This window comes from Fusarium coffeatum (genome assembly GCF_003316985.1).
Source record: "Fusarium coffeatum strain FIESC_28 chromosome Unknown BRIP53273_contig_67, whole genome shotgun sequence".
NCBI lineage: Eukaryota > Fungi > Ascomycota > Sordariomycetes > Hypocreales > Nectriaceae > Fusarium > Fusarium coffeatum.
Genome location: NW_022157863.1, coordinates 194,777 through 219,319, shown reverse-complemented (window position 1 = coordinate 219,319; position 24,543 = coordinate 194,777). Strand labels below are relative to the sequence as shown.

The 24,543-nt window shown below is 49.8% G+C and overlaps 6 protein-coding genes across 6 annotated transcripts; 4 read left to right on the top strand and 2 right to left on the bottom strand.

Moving 5' to 3' along the window:
• Positions 1 to 2,488: 2,488 nt before the first annotated feature.
• FIESC28_03177 (uncharacterized protein) lies at positions 2,489 to 3,308 on the top strand (the record flags this gene model as incomplete). The annotated part of the gene is made up of 2 exons (XM_031157326.1): positions 2,489 to 2,734; positions 2,787 to 3,308. The coding sequence occupies 2 exons, from the start codon at positions 2,489 to 2,491 to the stop codon at positions 3,306 to 3,308; spliced, it is 768 nt and encodes a 255-aa protein (XP_031018655.1).
• Positions 3,309 to 3,789: 481 nt separating this feature from the next.
• Positions 3,790 to 4,521, top strand: FIESC28_03176 (uncharacterized protein; the record flags this gene model as incomplete). The annotated part of the gene is made up of 4 exons (XM_031157325.1): positions 3,790 to 3,879; positions 4,009 to 4,141; positions 4,257 to 4,370; positions 4,457 to 4,521. The coding sequence occupies 4 exons, from the start codon at positions 3,790 to 3,792 to the stop codon at positions 4,519 to 4,521; spliced, it is 402 nt and encodes a 133-aa protein (XP_031018654.1).
• A 2,584-nt stretch (positions 4,522 to 7,105) lies between these two features.
• On the top strand, positions 7,106 to 8,666 carry FIESC28_03175 (uncharacterized protein; the record flags this gene model as incomplete). Its single annotated transcript, XM_031157324.1, has 3 exons — positions 7,106 to 7,330; positions 7,391 to 7,852; positions 7,899 to 8,666. The coding sequence occupies 3 exons, from the start codon at positions 7,106 to 7,108 to the stop codon at positions 8,664 to 8,666; spliced, it is 1,455 nt and encodes a 484-aa protein (XP_031018653.1).
• Positions 8,667 to 8,862: 196 nt separating this feature from the next.
• Positions 8,863 to 10,391, bottom strand: FIESC28_03174 (uncharacterized protein; the record flags this gene model as incomplete). Its single annotated transcript, XM_031157323.1, has 3 exons — positions 8,863 to 9,675; positions 9,725 to 10,250; positions 10,303 to 10,391. The coding sequence occupies 3 exons, from the start codon at positions 10,389 to 10,391 to the stop codon at positions 8,863 to 8,865; spliced, it is 1,428 nt and encodes a 475-aa protein (XP_031018652.1).
• A 407-nt stretch (positions 10,392 to 10,798) lies between these two features.
• On the bottom strand, positions 10,799 to 14,705 carry FIESC28_03173 (uncharacterized protein; the record flags this gene model as incomplete). The annotated part of the gene is made up of 3 exons (XM_031157322.1): positions 10,799 to 11,760; positions 11,810 to 14,066; positions 14,115 to 14,705. The coding sequence occupies 3 exons, from the start codon at positions 14,703 to 14,705 to the stop codon at positions 10,799 to 10,801; spliced, it is 3,810 nt and encodes a 1,269-aa protein (XP_031018651.1).
• Positions 14,706 to 21,089: 6,384 nt separating this feature from the next.
• Positions 21,090 to 23,823, top strand: FIESC28_03172 (uncharacterized protein; the record flags this gene model as incomplete). The annotated part of the gene is made up of 4 exons (XM_031157321.1): positions 21,090 to 21,926; positions 21,974 to 23,288; positions 23,336 to 23,673; positions 23,722 to 23,823. The coding sequence occupies 4 exons, from the start codon at positions 21,090 to 21,092 to the stop codon at positions 23,821 to 23,823; spliced, it is 2,592 nt and encodes an 863-aa protein (XP_031018650.1).
• Between the last annotated feature and the right edge of the window lie 720 nt (positions 23,824 to 24,543).

Here is a 24,543-nt window from a genome sequence, read left to right as displayed (position 1 = left end):
GTCATGGCCCTTCAAAGACCCCTCCAAAATGAACAGCACTCATAAATAGTGCCCTATCCCTGTCCCACAACCCAGGCATGCACGAGGGCTACACCAAGTGTTGGTATGATGCAGCTAAATAATGCATGCCATCACGACAAGACTACACTACAATATGGTAACAGCACTTCGCCGATACCCCTCCCCTCTCGTCACATCTCCGTGGCAGTCACCGATTGAGAGCCCGTGGCTTGATCATTCTGATTCGGAGAGGGTCCGAATACCTTCGCGTCTACCATCTTCTGTCCTTTAGTTCCGGCGTGGTCTGGCTTGGGTTGATGTAAAGTTGTTAGTGGGTGCTGGGCCGGTTCTGGGGCCTGACAAAGATGGGCCCTGCAGTTAGTTACAACGCAATGGTCTGCTAGCCTACTACGTACGTTGCTTTCGCTAATGTGGACAAGCATGTCGGGTGATGGAACTGACGTTGACAGACAGCCCACAAGGAGGGATTTCTTCACTGCAGATCAACAATTGGTCATTCTGAAAGACTAATGCTGTTGAGATGTTCTGTCCTCGTCAACGAAACGTCGACCGGCTAGTGTGTTCTTGGTCTGGTCCTTTGGGGACGGAGAAGACGGATGATCGACTGGAGCTGCAGGATCTCGCCTTGTCTGATACCTAGTGGAGGCGAACGGTCGGTAAATGGGGAGGCGGGACGGGCTCCTTGATTTCCTGAAAGATGAGAGTTGGTTTCGGCCTGTTCAGCTTTCCAACAGGAGCTCGGCAAAGTTCACTTGAACTGGATAGAGTATCCAGGGCCCATAAGAAAAAGAGATTGGATGGAGTATCAGGTTACAGCTGTTAGTTGGTTGTGAAAGGTATATTTGAAATTAGCCAGGATGTTTCCCAAGACAGTGGTACAGTTGCATTTTGCTGATTGTTAGTGTAATTACCTAGTCTCGGTTGAAATAAGCACGTGGTCCATGGGATTGTTTCAATACAAACCTGACCTACAGTAGACCTAGGGACCTGGACAGCGATACATCGTACTTTTTTCAAAATTCTGACCAATGATAATCGCGGAATGTCAGAGGATACAGTAGTAGCTCCTTAACGTGAACAGGCAGTTCTTCGACCAGATCATCCGCGCGGCTCGGCCCAAAAAAGACGATCCGCAGGGCAGCGCCAGAGCCCAAAAGTTTGAATCTCCAACCTTACTTGACCTAATCCACTAAAACTCTGGCTGATGAGTGATCCCATTCGTATCGCATCACTTCGCATAGCATCCATACCACCACAACCGTCATCAACCTCACCAACCTAGTACTAACTTACTCATCCGTATCCTTCCGCTGCTAAGATCTGCTTTGCCCATCCATCACATCGTGCTCCTGGCTTCAGTTGAGTTTCAATAAGCTCAGCTGGCTAATTATTACCGTGACTCGACATCAAACTGACCCAACGCCCACAAATCAAGTCTTCGCCCGCAAATTCGATCAAATCGCCGCTTCCCCCACCTTACTACGGCACCACTTCCAGCCACCAGTTTCGTTCCGTCCCGTTGAGTTCAGTCAGTCAGTCAGTCACTCTCAGTCAAGCTTTGTTCTACTCTGCTTCACCTTTATTCCTTCGCCTCGAGTTACTCTTTGCTTGGCTTTCTTGGCTTAGGATCTCCCAACGTTACAGCATCTACTTGTCTCGTCCCCCCAGTCTATCTACTACTAGGTACTGTATCCTGTGCCTTGGCCCCGGGTCGTTCTGATCCTATTCGACAGGCCCTGACAATCATCCTCGGTTGATCTGGAACTTGGGCTTCTCTTCTCTCGCTACTGCTGCTGCTACGTACGTACTCTCCGTACAGTACAGCCAGTACAATACATACCATACCATACCATACCTCGCTCGGTCGGTTGTTCCCTCGCCCGCTCGTTCGCAAAACGGAACGGAACAGAGAGGGTCCACCCCCCACCACAGGCCCCAAAGACCCAAGACAAGACAAGGCCAAAGGCCAACCCGGCCGCCGCAGCCAGAGCCAGAGCCACTTGCTCCAAGATCTCGGAGCTACTAAAGCTGCCTGCACGTCCTGAACCTGTCGGTACGGAGCCTGGAGCCATTTGCCCACGAGCTAGGGTCGCTTGAACCCTGTACGCGACAATGTCGATAAAGTAAGCCTCTTTCGCGAACCTTTCTCTGAATCTCTTTCTCTGAGCCTTTCCTCTTCCCGTCCTGTCTTGTCAAGTTATTCTCAACCTTTCCCTCTTGGTATTTGGTTCACTTGTCCGCCCGGTCTTGTATACTGCAGACTGTCAGCCCTGCCGTTCCCCTGCTCCGTGCCCATACCAATACCCCCGTTCCGTACCTCTACCCGTGCCCTTCTCCCGTCCTTCTCTCCGTATACCTCCTCCGTCTTCTCCGCCTTGTTCCCTCCGTATACGGCGGTCACGGCGCAGCCCGTCCCGTTCACAGCCCCGCCATCTTCGGCCCATGGAGTCATGGACCCCGCCCTATAATGGACAATCCTCATGACTATCTTATAACGAGCCGTCCTCCTTCGCGGCCCGTCGATCCTGACAATGCCGATAGCTGGGTTATGCTCAATCAGGGCGGCTTCGTCAAGCTAGGCAATGAACGCATCTTGATGAAGCTCGAATCGAGAATCTCATGCGACCTGTCTGTGCCCCAGGAGCTGAGAGCACGATGTGCCTCGTTTCAACGCAAAAGTGACAAAGGCACCCTCTTCCTAACCAACAAGAGAGTAAGTTTGATGATGGCCCCTAACATCTTTGAATGTTTTACTAACCTCTCAGATTGTATACCTTCCTCTAAAACCTACACAGGAACCAAAGTTTGAGTCCTTCAGCGCTCCAATCCTAAAGTTCCAAGATTCCACCACTTCATCTTCAATGTGGTGGGGATGGGTCTGGAAATCAGACTGTATCCCTGTATCTGGAGGTGGTATACCGCCAGATATTCCTCGTCTTGAGGTTAAATTCACTTTTTCAGATGGAGGCATGATGGATTTCAATGAAGCCTACATCAGACTGCGGGAACGCCTCTACCAGTACCAAGAAATGCGCCGTGAGATGGGCCCAGGCGCTGACGTTCCTGATGAACCTTTGCCTGCCTATGAAGCTTCTTCTGCACAACCCGCATCTACATCAGCCTCAACAGATGTACGCCCCAATCGATCAGAGAGTTCTGCTAGCGCCAGGGCACCGGATGAACCACCACCAAATTACGACGAAGCACAGGCGCAGCAGTTGAATATTCGATTGGAGGATCACGTCCGGGGCGAGATTGATCGGGGAGCATACGAAAATGATGATTAACGGCCGCACCGAACCACGCCAATGAGCTGTGGTCGTATTACAGATACCAAGATTTCAGCAGCATTCATTAACTCTTTGTACTGTCTCTTGTTGTTTCTCGGGGTTGTGTATTTCAAGGGTTCTGCTAGAATTATGACGTTGCCAGACATTATGTTTTCCGTCATCAGGAAGTCTCCAAACTTAGAAACAAAGCGATTTTGGATAGCCATATGAAATGTTTAAAATAAATAACTTCAATTTATTAATTCTCTACGGAATTGGGTCGGCCAAAAGGCATGTAGGATCACGCGGATAATCACGTGATGACGTATGACAAAGCCGGCTCCTTGTAACCAATCAAAACGTCTCAATTCCGGATCAGTTTTCATTTCGTGACTTTGGCCGAGAGCTTCCGACCTCTTACGATTAGGAACGACGAATCGACGAACGACACCTCAATCGAAACCACCACTCGCCATTGTGAATCTTTCCACCTGTCGCAATGGGTATCTGGGACGCTTTCACCGATATTGTCGAGGCTGTGACGCCATGGAGCGTCGTTGAGGCCGAGGCTCCTGCTGAGGAGCCCCAGGTACGGGATTTTTCTGAGCAAGGCATTTTTTGTCTCTGGTCATGACGTTGATCAATTGTGATGCGACGTCTCGGACAGCGCATATAATGTCTTGCGGGGTTGATTGATCTAGTACTGACCATATTGCAGGAGGAGAACGAGTCCAAGACCGAGTCTAAGAACGAGCCCGAGGAGGAGGAGGAGGAGGAGGAGGAAGAGGAAGAAGAGGAGGATGAGGATGATGAGGAGGAGCTCGTCGACCCCAAGGAGACTCTCGAGGAAGGTTCGTCAATCACTTACGCCAATATCCGGTCCCAGAAGCGACGAGCGATTTACCTATTGCTTTCCATTCAACCGCGATAATAAGCCGCAATACGTATATACTAACGCATCTACAGAGTGCAAGAACGCTCCCCAATGTGCCCCCGCCAAGCACCACTTCGACGAGTGTGTTGAGCGTGTTCAGCAGCAGGAGAGCGAGGGTGGTGCCAAGGAGGACTGTGTCGAGGAGTGTATGTCAACCCGAGCCCAACTGCGTCATGGATCCTTTGGACCCTGACTATTTCACTTGTCACCTCAATTACTAACATGCATTTAGTCTTCCACCTTGCCCACTGTGCGACCGCTTGCGCCGCTCCCAAGCTTTGGTCTCAGCTCAAGTAAACTCACAACATTGGTTATCGGTTACTACGACGACGCAATGGTTACATACACGTCGAAAAGATGCCTGGAGCCGGAACGAGGTAATGCTGCCCACTACGGAAGGCTGTTCCCTTGTACGAATGCTCATCTGTTGGGTGTCAAGTCGGCCAGAAATTACTCTGATGCCGGCTCTCTCTGTACCATACGCTCTTACGCCTGAATAGATTTCTTGCACTTTATACCTAGACCATGGATTGACTTTGCGCCATATTTGACCTAGCGAAGACTGTGAACTCTGATGTATGACAATCTGAATTGCCCTGGTGTCTTAAGGGTAGGGACGTTGCCCTTCTCGTTATCCAGTTCTCTTCTCCCAGATGAAAGTTTGTTACGTTCATGGGTGCCGAATGCTTTACCTTTCGGATAAGTGTATGTCATAACAAGACCTTCATTGCTGCTGGATATTACGTCGACCCTTGCGGTTGTACTTATCAGGCCTGTCCCTGGCAGGATTGACAATAGTCAGAATGCTGCGACCTTTGCGATATCGAAGGATATAGCCCACCCAATCCCGAGTATTTCCTGGCAAGCTTAATGAAGAAATTAAAAACCATGACCCGGAACACGATGATCATGGAATTGGACTGAGATGGTGGAAGTCTCAAGGTACATGTTTCGGAACTTTTCTTGAAGAAAAGATTGGCCAGTTCCTGGTATTTATTCATTTGCCGAAGCAAGCATCCTTGTCTCATATTTTCTTGTAAGACTTCATGAACCAGTCGAATTCATAACCATATATATCACACATGTGAGACCTCGGTGATCAACGAGATAGGATGAATTGGTTTGTACATCGGAACTACGGCACAGTCCTGGTTGGGTGCTCAAGTTCACTGGGAGGGATGGGTTTCGGACAGGGTTGAGTTAAAGCATATTACAGTCTTTGCAGGGTTAGACGTTGAAGAACTTTGTTTCGGCTTAAGTTCTGACAATTGGTCATTGCTTAACTGATTTCTCTTGTCAATCATGGGTTCGAGTCGGTTGTATTTGCCAAATTCAGGTATACAGCATGATGCTTGGTATACTCTTGGGATAACCTTGTAGTACTTACTGTATATACACGATAGGGGATAATATCAATCTAATCCTTTACATGTTTGATCTACCTTCTTGACCCTGGTAAGTCTGGGATTTGCACCATTTGATAACCGTGCCATACATAGACTGAACTCGGTTAAACAAGATAGCTTGCCAAGTTGAGTCAGATGCATGTACCATTGCATGGAAACTTAACCGACCTTGAACAAGAATCCTACACTGGAATCTCGCTTCCCCTCAATTTTAAGGTTTGCTATTGAAGTCCGTTATCCGCGACTGTTGTAATTGAAACGTCTGGCAACTGAAGAACTGGAATGCTCTGATTCGTAGTATGGAAAGCCACATTGAGGCTCAAGACCTGCCGAGATCAAACAACTCGGCATTCAGGGGCATGCAGAGAATGAATAGCGAGAATTCTCTTCTACTCGTATCGCCATTAAACATGAATTACCTAGAATGGTGTCGGCCAAGGCTATATCAAGTTAGTAATTAATCTGCGCTCGGTTGGTTGAAGGTTAGAGATGTTGCAGCTAGGGATTGCCAATCCCCGGTCTGAAAGAGCCTATGAGCACCCTCAGCCCAAGCCGCAACCGTTAGCGTCGCTTGTTGTACTCGAACGAGATTCAGGGAAAGTGCAGGTGATAGCAAAGGTGCCACACGGCTTCCTTTTGTGGAAGAGCGAGAATCTGGCTCTTTACATGGAATGGCAGTTGAGATCCGAGTAGTTCCTTCCAATATAGATTAGAATGAATATCCCCCCTCTTTTCAATCTGGGTCAAGATCAAGAATAAGATCCTTATTTCTTCATCATCTACCCGTCGACTCCATATTCAATGCTTCCTTCTATTCTGAATCCACTAGGATCGCCAAGCTGAAACGACTCGCGATCGACCCATCACGTCAGTCAAAGTATCTTTAATTAGGTAATTTGTTGTACACGAGTGGAAGTTCCGGCCGAGACGAGGATCCCTAGCAAACATCAAGCAATAACTACAACGTCGAACCAACAGCCGAAAAATCTACTCGGGGAGAAGATACTACCGTGAGGCGACTTTGAATCCCATGATGTGATACAGCAGTTTTCGACACTAATCTTCGATCATCTGCTGGATCTCCTTTTTCTTTCAATAACTGCCACCTATCTTGATATCCCTCTACCTCTCCGCCAATACCGAATCGCGACCTCTTCTCATATGTCGTCTTAATCGGATATTATATGCGCCCGCCCTTGCTTGCCGGTCTCGGTTCAAAACTTGCAACTGCACCAGCACTGCACTGGCACCGGGATTGATACTGACACTGATTGACACAGTCATCCGGATTGCATATTGCAACCTTGTCCCTGTTACCACATCTATTTACCACTGATCAACATTTCCAATTGTTCAACCCACATTCCTCCCACACGATCTTCCAACTCCACGCTCTGACAACTTCGCTGTGGACTCAAAACCAGCATACACCAGAAGAAAACAATCGAACACAAAACATCCTCGTATAACCTATCATGAGTGGCGACGGCCCGGGTGTTCGCTTCTGGCGCAAACAGAAGCTGGGTTCCCGCGACTTCACTCTCAACGAGCCTCGGGAAACAGGCGAGATCGAGGGCGAAGGCGAGGGTGAGAGAGATGGTAGCATTCGCCAAGGAGCCTCAACCGAGTACCGCACTTACAAACGACGCTGGTTTGGTCTTATCCAGCTTACCCTTATGAACATTATTGTGTCGTGGGATGTAAGTTTAAAGTTCCAGCCGCTAAACGATTCGAGATGTATGCTGACAGGAAGTCCGTAGTGGATGACATATGCACCAGTAGCATCACACGCTGCCGAGTACTACAATGTTCGCGAATCAACCATTAACTGGATCAGCACTGCTTTCTTTCTCGCATTTGTGGCTGTCTTCCCCATCAGTATTGCCATTCTTCATCGAGGCCCCAAGTTGGCCTTTATGACATCTGCTGTTCTCATTCTCATCGGTAACTGGATTCGATATGCTGGTTCTACCAAGGCTAGTGGGGGAAGCCTCGCTTGTGCAATGGCTGGGGAGATTGTCATCGGCTTTGCCCAACCGTTCATTCTTGCGGCACCAACTCGATACTCGGATTTGTGGTTCACTGACCGTGGCCGTGTTGCCGCAACAGCTCTGGCAAGTCTCGCCAATCCATTTGGCGCGGCGATTGGACAACTCATCACACCACTTATGGTTCAGAAAGCCGGCGATGTTTCCAGCATGGTACTCTACATCTCCATAATTGTAGGTTCTTCTCATGTTTGTAAATATGCCCAACTAACAGCTGTAGTCATCTGTCTGCGCCCTCCCAGCTTTCGTTATTCCTGCGAAACCCCCTTCACCAGTTGGTCCCGCTTCCGAGACCCCTAAGCTCAGTCTCCGCGAGTCGATTGGTGTTTTGAGCAGTTCTCTGGAGGTTTGGTTGATTCTCATTCCGTTTGCTGTCTATGTCGGCTTCTTCAACTCGGTCTCTTCTCTCCTCAACCAGATGCTCAAGCCCTACGGCATTAGTGATGACGAGGCTGGTATTGGTGGTGCAGTCCTGATTGTTGTTGGTCTTGTCGCATCCGCCGTGTCCTCCCCGATCATAGATCGCACAAAGAGTTTCCTTCTGACACTGAAGATCCTCGTACCTCTCGTTGGCATCAGCTACTTGATCTTTGTTTGGATGCCGGAAACCAAGGACGTTGCTGGACCCTACGTGGTCCTTGCCATTTTGGGTGCCTCATCATTTTCTCTGGTCCCTGTCGCACTCGAGTTTCTTATCGAATTGAGTCACCCACTCAGCCCTGAGGTGACCTCGACGATTGCCTGGGCTGGCGGCCAGCTCTTTGGTGCTATATTCATCATTATCAGTGATGCGCTTGCAGCGGGCAAGGACGCAAACCCTCCGAAGAACATGAAGAACGCGTTGATTTTTCAAGCGGTACTGGCACTTGCTGTAGTACCCTTGCCATTGTGTCTGGGTCTTTTTGGGCGGGAGAGCAAGACAGCACTTCGTCGCATCCGTTCTGATGAGCAGAACCGCTCAAACACAACCATCACTACTAACCCCTGAGGGTTCAGTTTCATGAGCAGATACACCGTGATAACGGTTACAGGCGTCTAGGGAATTGGATTTGGAAGCTCATCATACCAATGTTGTTTACAAAGCAATTATCTTTGCGTTGTTGTCGCAATACCCGTCCCCTTTCTAATTCAACGCCAATAGTCCTTTGCCCTGAGTGATTATACCTTATGCTGCCGAAACCAACCTATGCCTTTTTGACGCCCAGAATATTTTCCCATTCATATCGCATGTCCTCCATCCTCTTCCAAGACTCAGCGCCCAGTTCCTCGAACTTGACAATATCTTCCTTGGTCACGTCGCGAGCTCCCCTTTTTCGTCCAGCAGTCTTTTTGAAAACACCAACAGCGGTATCGGCCTCCAGTGCCGCTGCATCTTCGACCTTGCCTTCCCAGCCCCATCCTTCAACTTCTGTCTTCTTCACTTCGACTTGCATGTGACGGTTTGAGCTACTGCCCCACTTGATGCGCTCAGCTTCCATCTCATCAAGAGCAGATTGCTCCTGAAGGGCAATCCAGACAGGAGACTTGGCACCCGTATAGCTGTCCGTATTATGCCAGGGCGAACCAATCCAACGACTGATCAGAAGCGCAAGCTCATACGCCCACATAAAAAACCAGGGAACAGGAAACAACGTGCTAGCAACAATACCAGGGTGGGTCAAGTACATGCGCGGTCGAATTGGCTTATCACGGGCCTCAGCAGGGTCGTCGGGAGTAAAGAAGCGGCTTGAAGAAGGTAGGGTGGCAGGCAGAGTCGCAGTGAGAGAGAGAATATCGGTCACTCGCTTTGCGGACTCGTACGGTCCGTTGGATCGAAAGCCTTGAAGGTCTGACATATCCAGGACACGTTCAATAGCTTCGAGACTACTGGACCAAACAAGGCGACCTGGTGCCTCGGTTTCAGACTGGCGGCAAAGCAGAGGAAGAAGTTCGTGGGCTAGTACGTAGTGGCCGAAAACACATGCCGTGAAGACTTCGCCAAGTGGCGGCTCCTTAGGCTAAATAAAGTCAATCAATTGAACCCTCGATTTCCAAATTTGAACTCACATAGTTGTAGTTGGACTTGTCATTCAGGCGGGCCGTAGGAAGCGCCATCTTGTAGCTCGGCCAAGTAACAGACTGCACCAACCCCTCGGTCAAGATCACCCATATGGCCTTGGGATAATTGACCCCTGACCAGCCACCGTACGCAGCGTTAAAGACCACAGTATCCAGTCTTGGAATGCGCACATTTCGTAGATATTCACCCTCCAATCCCTCAGGGTTACTCACGGGTTCATGGACCAGCGCATTCGCAAAGGCGTATACCCCGCGCAAGTCGCAAAGGTCAACCTGCAAGCTCAGCACATGCACCCTCGCAACAGTGTCCTCCCAACGATACGAGCTCCCGACCCTCGACTGTAGCGATTTAGAAGTTTGCGCCGCCTTTCGTGCATAGTCGCGAAGAGCCTTGATCGTTTGCAAGGACTTGGATTTAGATCGTGTGGTAGGGATGAGGATAAGGTGCGATCGCAAAGACTGTGTAGCGAGGAATTCGTCGATGAGGCGTTCTCCGATACTGAGGCCAATTCCGCTTGACAATTATTAGCTATAAGCTTGTTTTGGTGGCTGATAGTAGAGCAAACCTGTTGGCGCCTGTAATTAGGACAAAGAGCTGCTCCTGGGGTGAGACTGCGTCCCAGGGGGCTGTCGCGGGGGTCAATTGAGAACCCATTTTGGCAGATCTGTACTCAATCCGTAGAATATGGACTTTGCAAGAACGGACTTAGGTCCTACAACACGGAAGAGACACAGAGATATAGACGGGCGGTGTGTAAATGTCAACTGTTCCGCAGTCCTTCAGATTGGGAGCACCAGTACGTGCACGTGATTGAATCTAATTGATGCTTAATTTCCACTCTACTGCGTCGCGAACACGAAGAACACGAATAAGAGCTGCACATCAGCATGTTACACAGAGCGAAAGAGCAGAAAATGAGACATGAGACATCATTATTTTTATTTCATTACAGTAATTTTAATCTTCAAACTCTGCTTTTAATATGAATATTCATTCTCCCGGTAATGCTCCATCTGTTGTCGTGTCCTTAATAAATACCATTGCATTGAACTCGTTTACCATTAATCCCGGGTCTTGCTGCTGCCTTCCCGAACAGCTTCAAGGATAAGGTCCTTGGCCATCTCAACTCCTTCCTTGGTTCCAATGATCTCAATGGCTTCATCCTTGGCCTGGTCGCGGGGGACCTGGATCTTGCAGTTGCTCTCCTTGCGGATGGCGTTGACCTTGGAGCCGTTGGGACCGATGACATGTCGGTAAGTGCGAGGGTCGGGGAGGACAAGGTAGCCGGTAGCGTCGTTGTTCTTCGCCTGCTCGACAGCCTTGGCGATAGCATCCTTGGCCTTTCCAACGTTCTCAGGAGAACCGCGAAGAACCCAAGGGAAATCGCCATCATCACCAGCATCAATCTGGACAACCTTCCACGAGTGAGCCTCAGAGTTGGCATCGTCGTCGTCAGTGATCAGAGGCAGAGCTCCGACATTGGAACGGGTAGAAGAGTCAGGCTTAGCAGGAAGAGGTTGGCCGGCGTGGTCAACAGTCACTGAGTAGTTGTTACGGAGTTGACGGAAGAACTGACCACCGTTGGAAATGGAGTGGTGAAGGTTGCGAGGAACCTGGATGGTCTCGCCTTGCTGTGACTGAACAAGTCCTTGAATGTGCTCCTTTGCCTTAGCCACATTCTCGGGTCGGCCAGTCAGCTTGACACCAGTCTTGCCATCACCTTGGCGAGGAACATCGATCGACACGGTAAACTTGGACTCAAGCTGGCGCTTGGTGTCACCGCCACGGCCAATGAGTGAGCGGTGGTTCTCGATAGGAACATCAACCACCTCTGTGACCTGGTTCTCACGCTCACTAACGATCTCCTGAATACGCTGGACAATCTTGTCGACAACATCAGTACGGCCCTCAATCTTGATAGTGTTGCCATCAGCCTCCTGCTTGGGGAACTGAATGGTGCGGGCAAGCTCTCGTCGGTCGTCAGAGCCACCAGCCTTGACAACAATGTCACGGAGGTTGGAACCTGATCATAATTAGTAAAAGTAAGTAGACACAAAGGGAATGAAACATACCACCAGCACCAATGAGAGCCTTGTGGTACTTCTTGTCGACGTCGAGAGTACGAACAACAGTGTCGTCAAACACAGCTCGCTTCTCCTCGAGAACCTTCTTGGCCTTGGCAACCTGCGAAGCAGTACCCTTGATCTGGATCTCGACAATGTCAGTGTCCCGATCTTGGGGCACGTCGATTCTAGCTCCAGTAAGCTGGCGAAGCTCGTCGAGAGCAGCACCACCCTGGCCAATCAGAGATCCGACCTGCTTCTGCTGAACAGGAACAGTAGCAGTGGCTCCGTGCTCCTCCAGGTACTTGTGGAGAGAGTAAATCTCATCCCGAGCCTCATCAGCTCCCTTCTTGGGACCTCGGATGATGACCTCGTCAGCGGGCTGTTGTCGTCGAGGCTTAGCACCCTCTTCAGCATCAAGATTAGACTGCTCCTCATCCGCGGCCTTTGCAGATCGAGGGAAGAAGATGTGGACCTTGTAGCGGGTTTGCAGGCGGTTGATCTGGCTTCCTTGGGCGCCGATCAATTCCCTGTGGTACTTGGGGTCAATCTTCAAAGTGTGGGTGGTCTCATCTGCCAGTGTGCGGGCAAGACTCTGAATGTGGGAGCGGGCAGTCTCAGCCTTGGCCTTGGGACCCTTCAACTCCACCTTGCCATCCTGAACCTGGATCTCGACATCGAAGCGGTCTCGAAGCTCACGGATGTTGCTACCACCCTTGCCAATCAGGTGGTTGGCGTACTTCTGGGGGAAGTCAAAGGAGAGAGTGAATCCACGCTCCTTCTCATCTTCCTTCTCTTGCTCAACGAAAGCATTGGCCTTAGCGGCAAGAGACTCCACGGCGGAAGTGGGACCGCGAAGAGTGATGTTTGTTCCGACCTTGGTAACACGGACGGGGATCTGGTCAGCCTTTCGGCTCTCCTGCTCCTTCTTGATGAATCGGCGAAGTCTCTCATGGTACTTGGCCGGAACATCGAGAGTGGCGCTGGTAATGTCCTCCTGCTTCTTGATCAAGTCGAGAATGTGCTTCTGGGCATCTTCAAGTCCCTGCTTGAAAGCTCGGACTTCAGCATCTGACGGCTTGGTGCGAGGCAGCTGGTAAGGACCATCAGCAGGGTCAGGACCCTCGAAAACAAGGAGGACAGGAACATTGCTCTCCGAGGCCTCGGGCACAACAACCTGAACACCATAGTCGTTCTTGACCTGGCGAGTAATGTTGTTGCGAAGGTGCTGGTGGAAGAAGGGATCAACCGGGATGGAAGCCATACGAGATGGAGGCTGAGCGTTGATAATACCAGTAATCTCAGACTGAGCACGAATAGCGTTCTTACCCTCGCGAGAGTAAAGCTCCCAGGGAAGAGCACCACCCTCAGAGAAAGGGGTGTTGATGTGGGTTTGGTAGAGCTTCTCGAGACGTTCAATCTCCTTGCGCTGGCGGAGGTATCTTGTGACATTGCCAGCATGGACGGCAGCACCACCAGGAGCGTTGCGGTGGAATCGGGCAATGTCTAGGTTAGACATCTGCATACCCATAGCCAAATCCATAGCCTTCTCCAGACCGACGTTAACCTGATCGGCAGGTCCAATAACGGTAACGGTATCGTCGTCGTCGTTATCGTTAGGCAGCAGGATGGTACAGCCAGTTTGTTGGAAGAAATCATCTACTGCAACACCTCGGTCACCAATGATGAACTGGTGACGACCACGCTGGATGGCCAGTTGCTCAGCAGCAAGTTGCTTGTGAAGCTCGGCGACCTGACGCTCGATCTCAGCGCGCACCTTCTGGACGGCGGCACGGTCACCAGCAAGCTGAACGTGGTTGTCTTCGTTGCCAGCAGGGGCAAAAACAGGAGACTGGTCGGGAACAGCGGTGACAGGGTTCTGGCCGGAGAAGTAAGCCTGCATGGGAGGAACTCGGATCTGAACACCGTTGGCCTCTTCGAGGGCTTGAGCCAGGGCGTTCTCTCGGCCAGCAATGAATGGGAAGAAAGCAGTAGGAATGCCTCGAACCTTAGTCTGGACATTGGCAGATCGCTCGCCGGCAATCTTGAGAATCTCATCACGAGCGGAAGCAGCAGAAAGGGCATTACCCTCAATGGTGACATCAATGGTAGCATCGTCATCCTCCTCATCGATGGGGTTGTTTTCGTCGACCTTGGGGAGCTGAATCTTGGCACCAGTCTTCTCCTGAAGGGCCTTGATCATGGAACCACCCTTGCCAATGATGTGAGCACGAGTCGACTGGGGAATGGGAACTTTGATGGCAGTCTGGGAATTGTTAGTCTATTTCGCAGGATCGGAAGTACACAAACTTACTCGAGTACCGATCTGAGCAACAAGATCCTTGAGCGCCTGTTGAGCGACATCCTGAGGACCAGTAGCATCAAACTTGTAGCGACCGTTGGTAGAGGTAGCCATGGTGACATTGGCACGAGACTTGCGGTTGATATCCTTGATGATGTCGGGGATAGGTCTCTTCAGCTGACCACGAGGCATGATGTACTGAGGGTCCAAAGTGACCGTCTCGACATTGCGACCGGGGATGACCATAGGCTTGTTGGGAGTGGCAGCTCCAGAGGCGGGAGTAGACGAACGAGAGCCACCGTTGGAAGCGGCGCCGTTGGCTGTCTTAGCTCCCCAGATGGGTGCAACATTGGCGGCCTTGCCCTTGGGAGCACCAAGCTCAGGGAACAGCTCATGCGACTGAGTGTCGAGAGTCTTGGAAGCAGGCTTAGGAGCGGGCTTGGGAGCGGGAGCTTCGGCGGAGCTAGAGGCCTCAGCAGGAGTATGGATGGGGAGATCCTCATCAGGAGCATCCTCGACAGTTACATGGTGAGGAGCCTCAGCATGCTTCTGCATAAGCTTCTGAGCAGCAGAGAGCTCGCCAGTAGGAGCTTCGGAAGCCATTGCGAGAGGTCGTGTTGGAATCGGTGAAGCTAAAGTCGGCAGGGATAGTAGATGAGCTGATGATATCTGTCAGAAAGTGGCCCAAAAGAATAGAAAGCTTATCAATTGCAATAATGGTGCATGTATGGAACTTACCAAGATCGATTGGCTACGGGAGCAATGAAGCTTGCGGCCAGGTAAAGTTGTTAGAAAAAATTGAGGAATCGATAGAGGAGGTATGATCAGATGTATAGCGAGTCTTGTCTCTAGAACATTGTGCAAGAGACAATAGACGATGGAAACCGGTAACCAGAAGGGAGAACCAGAGCTGTGCTAGAGACCGTAGACCGAAGAGATGACGGGACGGACTCAAAGAAGAAGATGGCTTAAGGGTGAAGATGGGTTTTGTCGTTGGACAAGTTGAAGGTGAGGGAAGTTTCTCCAGACGAGCTCTCCCCACGAAGGCCACCTTTCCCTTGCTGCAGGGGACCTACCTAGACTCACCTAGAATTTACGCGAAGCTTGTCCGAGTGAGCGGGCGCTAGGCGATTTCTAGAAAGGCAGAGCTAGAAAGGGGAAGTGGGGGTTGAACAATCACGGGGAGAAACATGTGAGGAAGGCTAATATGGTGATGTCTTCAAAAATGTTTGATAAATAAATACCTGTCATTTAATCTGCGTGTCTATTTCGAGAAGTGAGACTTTTGCACTACGCTTTGGGCGACGCCACCTGCCTTCCTAACAGCGTGTTCCTAAACTTTGATATGGGTTTTTGGAACTCAAGGAACCCGCAGGTTAATTCTGCAATTGACCGAGTCACTGACAAAGGAAATTCCCAAACTTAATAGCAACCAATTGTTAGAAGTGAACAAATGATGCAATGATGGGAATTTTAAAAGTTTGTCTAATCAACCATAGTCATACAATAGTTATCGCAGCAATCAATGGACGGGTATGATATAGAAAGGATAAGCGACTCTATTGATTCTATACTGATAATACACTGTAAGATGTGCATGTGTAGAGAAGTTCAATTCATTCACCAGCACCAACATAACGTACATAGCCAATGTTGCCTAAGGGCAGTATTCCATAGCTCAAAAAGCTCTTAGAATAAGCAGCGTTGGCATCCATTCTATGTAGCTATGTCAATGTCACCTCAGTATCTCATCATGTCATAGACAGTCTGGTCAAAACCGTAACCAGTCATGAGAGCTGATCTTATTGGTGTCGTTGTCAAGAAGTCTTTTCGTGTGCAGGTACAAATAGCCAAGAAGTTTAGGATTTACAACTTGTCAACCTGCGGCTCGTTCTGTGCTGAACCTTTTTTTATATACCGTGACGCTGCATCCACATCCTTTAAAAGCACACCCACACAGTACAGCATGCTACGGAGCGAAGCAGTTCCGGTCAAACTATCGTGCCAGCTGCGACCGAGTTTGATGCAGGCAGTCTGCACATGTCGCGTTCCTCACGATGCATTGTCAGCTACTGCAGGTACTGTACTGAAGATGTCACCTTCTATCCTTTTGAGGTATAGCGGTGTGGTCATGGTTGGATGTATATATGTATGCATTAATTGAACGTCAGACTTATGACAAGGTGATATAGAAGTTATCTTCGACCAAGAGAATGTTGAGTCGTCTCAACTACATATGTATAAAGCATGTAAGATCATGGCTATTGTTGGGCCATCTGAAGGTTTATGAGTACATACGAAAAGTTGGCCGCTGACAGCGGAAGAGACAAAGTAATTTAGCTGGCTGGTGAGTCAACAGCAATATGTATTACTGTACTTTCGAGTCTATAGTCTAACTCTAAGACATTGGATCGAGTCTGTTCCCCCACCTCTCGAGTATCGGGAGGTAAGATGTGAAAAGCACTGGTGCTGATACATCAGCCCTGTAGCTCAATCTGTACATGTTTCTCGGGTAGGCCACTTTTCCATAGAGTTTACGATTATCTGTAATTAAGCGGTGATGATTGAAGACTCTTCTTTTTAATTCTTTGAGGTGTTGCCAAGTCCAGTGAGCACACCGGTATTCCATAGAGACCCGAACCTCTTTGCCACCAGCCTGACCAGGCTGTGAGTTCTAGTTGACGATCGCCTCAATTACATGCAAACAGGCACGAACACGTATGCAACCGACAGCAAATCTGAGAGAGAAAAAAGACTCCGCAGGCGTTCGTATGGCTTGACATGGAGGTTATGCGTTGTACACGCTTTTTCCCTTTTAGTTAACTGCAAGAGGGCATTCCTACGATCAGTGCTGGCTCTTAGTCTGGATGAGTTGTACGACGGGGTCATGGGCCAAGGGTTGAGTTATCCTGTCTGCCAGCCTGCTCCTGCTGTGAGAAGCGGGCAAGCGGCGACTTGACCCGGATCTTCGAGGGCATGAACAATTCCACCCTCGTTACAAGGTTGGCCCCTGGTACTCGGCCGATGATTGCATCCCTTGTGTCGCCGTCAGCTTTGTACAGAGTACTGTATCGAAGGAAAATTCTGTGCAGTAATTTGAAATCCTTTGCGCAACCTGCAGAGCTAAAATGATTGATGGTTTTTCTTTTGTCTCTTGTGACAAGATCGAGATTACAAGGTCGGCGGTAGTTGAATGGTGAGGTTAGCATTAATTCTGAAACGCAGCCAGCCGCCCAGCCTAGAGCTCACGTATGTCTCGGTTCAACGCAACTCATCAATCGCCAAACCCAATTGCATGGCCCAATGCAATGTCTTGTCGCGAAGCTGGGGAAGACTGTTCATACTTCAATAGCTTGCAGTTGATGGATATTGAGGTGGTCTCAGTGGCTTGCACCAAGAACGCCATCAGGCGTAAGCAATAGTTGAAGCTTCATAGTAGCTTCAACGGCTATTGGACATGTTAGCGTTTAGGTTAAGTGGTAACTTATGGTGTGTGATTCGTCTAGACATTGAGGCAGGGTAGAGGTCTTGGATATCCGGATATCGAGTGTCAGATCGGGGTCTTTTTCTTTTCTTTTTCTATTCACTCTGTTCAGCAATGAATCAGATGAGGGAGGGTGTGGGAAGTAAGTCCAGCATCAAGAATAAGCAACCTGACCTAAACTACTGGTTGATGAAGGGATCGGGTTTGAAAAGGTTTGCCCGCGTACCAAGCTACTGGGCGCAACATTGCGGTTTCTTTCGAGAGCCCCGCACCTGAGCATTTTTCTTCTTTTTTTTTTCCCTCCCTTTCTTCTCTCCAGCTGAGATATTGTACTGAGAAACAATGACGACTAAACATTCAATGAACCAGCCAGTCCTCGATGGGCATACGCATAGTGTCTGATAGAAATCAGAGCCAGTAGTACGGGTCTGCCCAGTCCAAAGCCCAGCCAGCCACGGCTGGGTAAATGCTTGATTCCCACAAGACTTGTTCAAAACCGTCGGTTATCCCCACCAGCCACGAGCATCCCCGACCCACGAGGACAAGCTTGTGCCTGTGCTAGTCTGCTCTTAGAACATTGCAGTTGCTTGAGATTGGCTGGGGACCGCTAAACTTTGGTCCCTAGCTTCTGCTTGATGCCGTGAATCTTTGAGTGTGTGAGAGAAAGCAGCCAAAACTCCACTCGACGTGCATCTTGGTAAAATCCACTCACACTTGATCGTGATGAGATGAGCTCTTGATTGCTGAAATGCTACCTAACTCATCCAGCTAGTCGTGTTTGACTGGTTACCACGCTTACATCGGAGTGGACTCTACGGACCGCGATGCTCGGCATAGCAAAGTGAGTACGGTATAGTGAAGGAACCATCGGTATCAGAATCAGAATCTGTTCTTATCCAGGGTCAGCTTGTTAGAGATGCTGGGTGTAGTATCCTCACTGTCCCGTTCATTACGTGGTTAGTCATATAATCACTGTCCAATATCGCATGCACCCTGGCACTCATATGCTCTCCCATGAAATGACATAATGTTTCCGATAATTGGACGGCTGACCATGGATTGGTCCTGCAATGCTTGAAGACGCGATATTGATGCTATCACTGCTCGCGAGGGATAGCTACATTCTGCAATGGAAATACGAGCAGTACCTGCAAGTGTCATTGAGTTTCGCATGTCGCCAAGATATGTCATTGATTGACTGGAGCCTGTCGATAACTGACTGACATGCAAGGTTCAACTGGAAACAGATTGATGGACTGGACGACACCCTTCCACTTATTTATCTGCAGTAAATCAACTTGCCGGTATTCACTCTCAAACACAGTCTTCCTTCCGCAGCCACCGTGTGTCAGAATTGCAAGTCTTGATCAGTGCAAAACACCAAAGAAGGCTGATTCTAGGTTAACATATCTAAATTCCCCCGCTTCGTCATTCTGAGGGAGTCAGTCAATGGAGCGTGGCGCTCAGGGGAAACTGGTTAGGATGCAGTGATACCATCCCATCCCATCCATGGTTGATTGATTGATTGATTGCTGGTGGTCCAACCACCAAGTGTTGGCAAGAGGCTTTCACACTGTCGAGTCGCGCCAACGGCCCGAGGGACAACAGATCCAATGGATGGCAATGGCGTTGCAACGACAGTGGAGTGGGGGAGCGTTAGGTTAAGTTAGGGGAAAAAAGGGACTTTCACCAAAAGCCGGGAGTTGAGTTGGTCTGGCAAAGTCAAAGTCACTATCAGGGCACGTCGACCAAGACCAAGACCAAGACCAGCGTCTGCCAAGGAACGCTACGGTACCTTTGCATTGAGTGGCCCGCTCTGCAGATCGTAAGTACCTTACTGTCGTACCTACCTTAACCCAATCCAATGCGCTGGGGTCAAGGGTCCAAGCCATTTACTCGGTGCCCTGCCTATCATAAACCCAATTGGAGTGGCATCAGCCATATGAGTCTTTTCAGTGAAAGAGATGTGCTGTAAATAGGTAACTTGTTAGTTCATTCAAGGCAAGAGTGAATTGGCAAGTCTTATTCTTATCAAACAATAGTTTCCTCTCCTGGTGCTCAGACATTCATCCACGTTGAACCCTTCATTAAGCATGGGCCTTTCTCTATGTCTAGGTTGTTTCTAAACCACCTCGCTAATCAGGACCCCAATTCCAGTTATCCGAACAGTAGGTCTGTTGATTCAGAAATCAACAGTAAATAAACGTTTCTTTTTAGGAGTTTTTTTTTCTTGTCATGCAACCGTGTCACCCCCGTTCGTAGTAGAGGTCCTGATAATTAACCCAAGGTCAGCACTGTAAGGCATAGACTGTACTGTAGGTACTGTAGTTCAGTAAGTAATTGAGGGTCCCCGCCGTTTGTATCACAATATTTGGGAATGGAACCAGAACCATTACCAAGGGCCTCCATGCATGCGACAGTGTAATATCTCGTCCCGCAACCCAATCCACTCCCGCATTCCGATTCATCTCACTCTCTCACCCTTTTTCTTGTTCGTTTGCTTGTTCGTTCCCCTTGAATTGGATTGGGAGCAGAGTACAACACAGTGTGAGTGTGCATACATTCATTACATTACATTAGCATAGCATTGCATCGCATCGTTTCTTTGCTTCTCTGTTCTGTTCTCTGTTTCTTATGTTTCTTCTTCCCTCTCTCCCCCAGAACTTGATTTCCCCCAACCCACTTATTCAATTCCTATCCTATCCCAGGCTTACCCTTTTTTTTCTTATGAAGTCACCGGGCAGGTTTCCCAGAACAGAACCAAAAGCAAAAGCTACATTACTACGAAACAGAAAAGAAGCAAGGCAAAAGCAAGTAATTTAAGAATTCACTTGCAGGACCACCCAGTCCCAGTCCCAGACTCCAGACTCCAGTCTCCAGAGCCAGTCTAACCGCCACCACACGATACACAATACAAACGGATAACACTACCTACCTAACCTAACGTACCTTACGCTACAGCTCAATAGGTACAGCAATACAATACAATCGTTGGGCTTGGGCTCTACAATACACACACCACACACCACAAAACCACCCCCGCGTTGTGTCCCCAGTCCCCCCCATCTACTCTTGCATCTGCTCTGCTGCTTCGCCTTGCCATTGTTTGGCCTGCATCGTTGGTTCGTTCTCACCCCTTGATTAGTTACCCTTCTGAAAGACCTTCGAGGGCCTCTGAATAGAGACCCCAAACCGGACCTGCGCGCACCGCACCGCACCGCACCGCACTGCATCACGTCGCATCACATCCTATCCTCTCACTTCTGTTCCTTGCACCCACACCCTGCCCTGTGTCTGTTTCGGTTTCTGCTTAGTCCTCCTCCACCTGCTCGACCCATCACATCCATCCAGTCCCGTCCCTAAAAAAAAAATCCGTACCTAACAGGAGTACAGTACAGCACGGTACCTTAGCCCGAGCCGTCCAAGGCAGGCCTTTTTTTTCTTAGCCCCGAGGGCCCCCCCAACTCGTCAGTCGCCCAGGCTGCTCTTGCTGCTGTTGGATCATGGACAGCACCGGATATACCTCTGCGTCGTCTGCGTCCGCTCATACCGCAACTTCACATCGTCGCAAACTCATTAAGAAACCTCCCTCCTACTTCGGTCGATCCTCTTCTACCTTCGATGGTGGTGCCTTCGACGCCCAGTCCCTCGAGAGCAAACGCAGTTCCCAAAGCCTGAAGAGGGCCCCCAGCGCTCCCCCAGCCCGCTCCAACCCCGCGACCGTGGCCGACTGGCAAGACTCTGATCGATCTCATCCTCAATTATCCGCCAACAACACCCTAAGACCCGTTCCATCGCCCATCTCACCTCAAGGCGATTTGACCCCTGCTAATCATTGGGCGCCTGTCCCTCGTCACTCCGACCGTCTTTCCGATTCTCATCTTCGCCCACTCAATAGTCCTGGTATTCACGACGACCTGATCGGCGCTCCTTTTGACGGCGCCGGCCTTTTGAGCAGTATTGAATCCATAAAGATTCCCAGTCCAAAATCTCAAGCTCCCGCTCCCCGTCACTTCCCGCCCCAAATTGTCAAGGCGCCCGCAGACGCCAAGATTGCGAGTCCTGCTCTACGAACAGCAAACAGCTTCTCTGCGATGGACTCGACAATGAACGAGAAGGGCCTTGGCCCCAGAGCTCCAACCGACGGTCCCTCTGTCAACCCCAAACGATATTCCGACGATGGCAAAGACTCCAAACCTGCTGTTCTACGTAAGAAGTCGGGCTTTTCAGGTTTCATGAACAGTCTGGTAGGCTCGCCCAAGAAGCCAGTTATCTCTGCGCCTGAAAATCCCGTGCACGTTACCCATGTGGGCTACGATAGCTCTACGGGCCAGTTCACAGTCAGTATTTCGATGCCTTCATTACTCTATCCATTAACAACGTCTAGGGTTTGCCGAAAGAATGGCAGCGACTTATCAACGAAAGTGGAATTCCTGAAAAGGAACGACGAGAGAACCCGCAAACTATGGTTGATATTTTACAGTTCTACAAAGAAACTACAGAAAGACCCCCGGAGGACCAAGTCCTCGAGAAATTTCATCATGCTGGCCAGTATGCCACCTCTCCGGCAGCTGCAGCATCACCGGGCATGTACCCGTCAAACTATATGGGTATGTCACCAACCAATATTTCACCTACGAACGCCAGGTTTCCAACTGTCAATCATGAAGGAAGTTTTGAGAATCCCCGAGCACCACCACCTGTACCCCGAGGTCAGGTTGGTAAAGACTTGATGCCCAGCCGTCCGGCCCCGAAGCCCCCCGTCAGCATGGGCAACCGACATATGCCTCATGGCACTTACACGACCAAAGACTCTGGCATCGGTATGTCACAGTCTGGCGACGAGTCCTACGGCCCGTCCAAAGATGCCGGCCCTATGCTCCCCGAAGAGCACCGTTCGAGGTCCAACTCCCGAGCTACCGGACCAACATACGCCCCTACTGCTCCTCAACCCAACCCGCAACTCGCTCAGGCTCAGGCCGCCGCCTATCAGCAACAACTGATGCAGCAGCAGCAAGAGCAGGCTATGGCCCAGGCTCAAGCCGCTATGTCTGGCGGAATTGGCCGTGCACCCAGCAAACGAGCTCCTAACCACCATCACCACCAAAACCAGAATGTTCAGGCTGCTCCTGGATATGGCCAGCCCAACGGCATGCACAGTGCTTCCCGCCAGCAAGCTCCTCAGGCCGCTGTGCCTGGAGCTAGACCACGACACCGAGCTCGCCAGAGCGCAGGAATCGATATTATCGCCTCCCTGAAGCGTATCTGTAGCGAAGGTGATCCTCGAGATATTTACCGCGGATTTAACAAGATTGGCCAGGGTGCTTCTGGAGGCGTTTTTACTGGTCATGAGCGTGGTACAAACCGTTTGGTGGCTATCAAGCAGATGAATCTCGAGCAGCAACCTAAGAAGGACCTGATTATCAACGAGATTCTTGTGATGAAGGATAGCTCACATCCCAATATCGTCAACTTTATCGACAGCTACCTGTGCGGCGGCGAGCTTTGGGTCGTCATGGAGTTCATGGAGGGAGGCAGCCTTACGGATGTTGTCACCTTCAACATCATGTCCGAGGGTCAGATTGCTTCAGTATGTCGCGAGACACTTCTAGGTCTGCAGCACCTGCATTCCAAGGGTGTTATCCATCGAGATATCAAGTCTGACAACATTTTGCTTTCCATGGAGGGCAAGATCAAGCTGAGTGAGTGCCCACAATTCTTTTCGTTTTGATACCATGTCTAACTGTAGCAGCCGATTTTGGATTCTGTGCCACTATTAACGAGGCTCAAAACAAGCGAACGACAATGGTCGGAACGCCTTACTGGATGGCTCCTGAAGTCGTCACAAGAAAAGAGTACGGACGCAAGGTTGATATCTGGTCTTTGGGTATCATGGCCATCGAAATGATAGAAGGCGAGCCGCCATACCTGACCGAGTCTCCTCTGCGTGCTCTGTGGCTGATCGCCACCAACGGAACTCCTCATATCAAGAACGAGCAGGACCTGTCACCCGTTTTCAAGGACTTCCTGTACTTTGCACTCAAGGTGGACCCCGAGAAGCGAGCCAGTGCTCATGATCTGCTAAGGGTAAGTTGATTCATCGATTCTTGGTTGCGGTTGTTAACTCTTTTCTAGCACGAATTCATGAAGGGCTGTGTTGATCTCGTTCAACTTTCTCCCCTGGTACGAGCTGCTCGAGAACAAAGGGCGCAAGAAAAGGCTCGCAAGGGGCAGTAGGTACCCCCCGTGCGAACCGTTCCTCCCCCGTACTCCCCTGTCGTGGTGAAACGGGAGAGAATATTCCACCGATTCCCAGCGTTTTTCAGACGATGATCGACGTGTCGACACGTCGGCAGTGTTCCGTTGTCTTGTGACAACTTGAGAACAAACCAAGTGGACCTTGATGTGTCCCTGATCACGATTCTGATTCCCAATTATCTAATGACCATTTTTCTTGCACAAATCATTCAACTATCATAGCAGGCCTTGCATCTGGAAGTTGGAATTGCCACCATGCCTATAAAGGCCTGGGTCTATGTTATTTTATGCACATGGAGTCGCCAAGTTCGGCCCATGGCAAGAAGAGAAAAAAACAGAAAAAGGTGCCAGCAGGCGGACACCATGATGATGCCTGGCAGCACATAGAAATGACACGCTGGATATACCCCTGCATACGAACTGTTTCTTGCACATCGAGTTCGCACTCGGTTTGGTCTGTTACGTTACTAGACCTGACCCTCTCCTCACCAGCTTTGAATCATAAAAAAATCGTTTGCTCTACTCTGTTCACTTGGTACTTCGTGGATGTTGGGAAATGTGTATGTGTGTCTAAAGTGACCATACAAAAGCGGCAATCTTTTTTTGTTCTAGATATCACTCCTAAGGAGTATGTTCGTACTAACATAAAAATCATAACGGTCGTCGTCATCAACCATCCTAGCCAAAAAAGCGCAGCCA